The 2,175-nt window shown below is 66.2% G+C and overlaps 1 protein-coding gene across 1 annotated transcript in view; it reads right to left on the bottom strand.

Annotated features, from left to right (window-relative positions):
- Positions 1-693: 693 nt before the first annotated feature.
- The window catches only part of A4GALT (alpha 1,4-galactosyltransferase), a 13,030-nt gene continuing 11,548 nt past the window's right edge, over positions 694-2,175 (bottom strand). Inside the window, 2 exon segments of the mRNA XM_015571952.1 lie at positions 694-1,336; positions 1,339-1,785. Coding sequence (XP_015427438.1) covers positions 785-1,336; positions 1,339-1,740 — 954 coding nt within the window. The 5' untranslated portion in view covers positions 1,741-1,785 and the 3' untranslated portion in view covers positions 694-784.

Below are 2,175 nucleotides of genomic sequence, written 5' to 3'. Positions count from 1 at the left end.
CAGAACGGAGCCGAAGGGCAGTTCCAGCGAGCGTGTGAGTGTTTCATCAACCACAAGGCACTAGCTGTGGGCGATCACCTTTGTGATATTTATTGTTTGCCTGTGTTTATGGCCAGCAGGGTGGGAGTGTTTCCTTTAAAATGCCTGGCCCGAGCCAAAAATACCCCACCCCGGTGCCCCTGGAGTGGGCAGCTGTCCCCTTGCCAACATCTGCGGAAAGAATACAGGATGGGTGGCAGGCAGGGCCTCCCCCCACAGGCTCCCCGGGGCCTCTGCCAGCCGCGGCCTCTGAAAACAAAAGCACAAAACCAGGAAGGAGCAAAGCGCCGCCGGCTCGGGCTCGGGCTCAGGCTCAGGTTCCGGCCCACCAGGCTGGGTTTGCACACTGCTCTCCCACCCGGCCGCCTCTCCTCCCCCTCAGGGCGCCTTCCTCCCCCTTTCCCTGGACTCCTCTCAGGCTGCTCCCCTCACGGTACCTCCTGTCTTCCCTGGGATGCCTGGAGGAAGATGCTGTGATGTCCACAGCGCCCACGGGCTATCCAACAGGCCTGGGGTGCCCCTCACCCCTGCCCGGCTCTCTCCAGCTGACTCGCCCGGGGCCCTTCCCCACCACTTGTCGCCTGGACCCTGAGACCGGCCGAGGGGTGTCCCACCAGCCCCACGCTGGCTTGGAGGGAGCACACCTCGGGGCTTGCAGCAAGTCCTGCAATAACCCTTCGCCCCTCATCTTGCCCCCTCCCCCCAGGAAGGGAGGCCGGGGCCCTTCTCCAGCCCGGCAGGCCCCTCACAAGTACATCTTCATGGCCTCGTGCGTCGTGGGGCAGTAGCGGGCGTGCAGCTGGGCCAGCAGCGCCCGGGACGTGGCCTCGAGGCGCGTGCCCTGGCTCTTCTTGTTCCACACGTGGACGGCGTAGGTGGCGTTGAGCAGCCGGGGCAGCTCCTCGGGGCTGATCTCCTCGAAGTACTTCTTCCAGTCCTGCCAGGGGATGGGGTAGAAGGCCTCGCAGGGCAGGGCGCGCACGCCGCGGCAGGCGTGGCTCTCGCCCAGGCTGCGGATGGAGCACCACTTCTTGAAGACCCGCGTGAGGAGCTGCGGGCCCTGGTGGCCCCAGATCCAGCCGTTGTAGTGGGCCACGAAGTCCCGCATGCACAGCGCCACGAACTCATGGTGGCGCTCGAAGGCCAGGAAGGCGCCGTTGAGGACGTAGCGGGACTGGGTGCCCAGCGTGTTGGTCAGGTTCCCCAGGTTCTTGAGGACGATGAAGTCCGTGTCCAGGTAGATGCCCCCGAACTTCCACATGAGCGCCAGCCGGGCGGCGTCGGACAGCACTTATTTACAAGTAGCAGCGACAGGCCCAGGTGGTGCGGGAGGGAGCCGTTGCGGCCACGCAGCCCCTTCATCAGCACCGTCACCTGCCACTCGGGGTGCGCCCGGGCGGCCGACTCCACGGAGCACATGAACAGGAAGTTGGGGTTGGTCCGGTCGGAGGTCTCCAGGAAGAAGATGTTGCCCGGAGGTGGGGTGCCGGAGGGCCGCCTGGGGGGCTCCAGGTGGGGGCAGGGGATGTCGACCGGCAGGTTAGAGAGCTGTGCTTGGCTCCCGGGCTCCCCCGCGATGTGCCAGTAGATCATGACGGAGACCAAGCACATGAAGTTGAAGCTGATGAGGAAGAGGGTGCAGCCCCGCTGGCTCGGGGTGCCCCGGAGCAGCCCCAGCAGGCAGTCTGGGGGCCTGGGCATGGTCTCCCCGGTGCCGCCAGGAGCCTCCAGCAAGAACTGGCTGGTCTGCAAGAGATGACACCACATTCTGACAGGTGGCTGGCACCCCTGACCCGAGAATATGCTTCCTACACACAGCGGCCAGCGCCGAGGCCAGCCTGGCTTCCGGAGCCCACAGGCCTGCCAGCGCTCACTGCCCCTCTCCCTCCTCACCTGGGCGCGGTGGGCCGTGGACTGAGGGCTGGTCCCTTTCACGCTCTGTGACACACCAGTGAGCTCCCCGAGCACCGGGCCAGTGCCACCTACAACCTGTGGCCATCAGTGGCCAGGGCAGGGTCCGGCAGGCGCAGGAGCTGTCAGAAGTCATGCCTTCGCTACAGGCCTCTCTGCCTGGCCCTGCCCGACCCCTCAGCTCCGCCAAGCAGGCCTGGGGCTGCTCCAAGAGGGCAGGCTGTC

Source organism: Myotis davidii, unplaced genomic scaffold (genome assembly GCF_000327345.1).
Source record: "Myotis davidii unplaced genomic scaffold, ASM32734v1 scaffold428, whole genome shotgun sequence".
Classification (NCBI taxonomy): Eukaryota; Metazoa; Chordata; class Mammalia; order Chiroptera; family Vespertilionidae; genus Myotis; species Myotis davidii.
The sequence above is the reverse complement of the archived record's forward strand: the minus strand, read 5'-3'. Positions and strand labels throughout refer to the sequence as shown.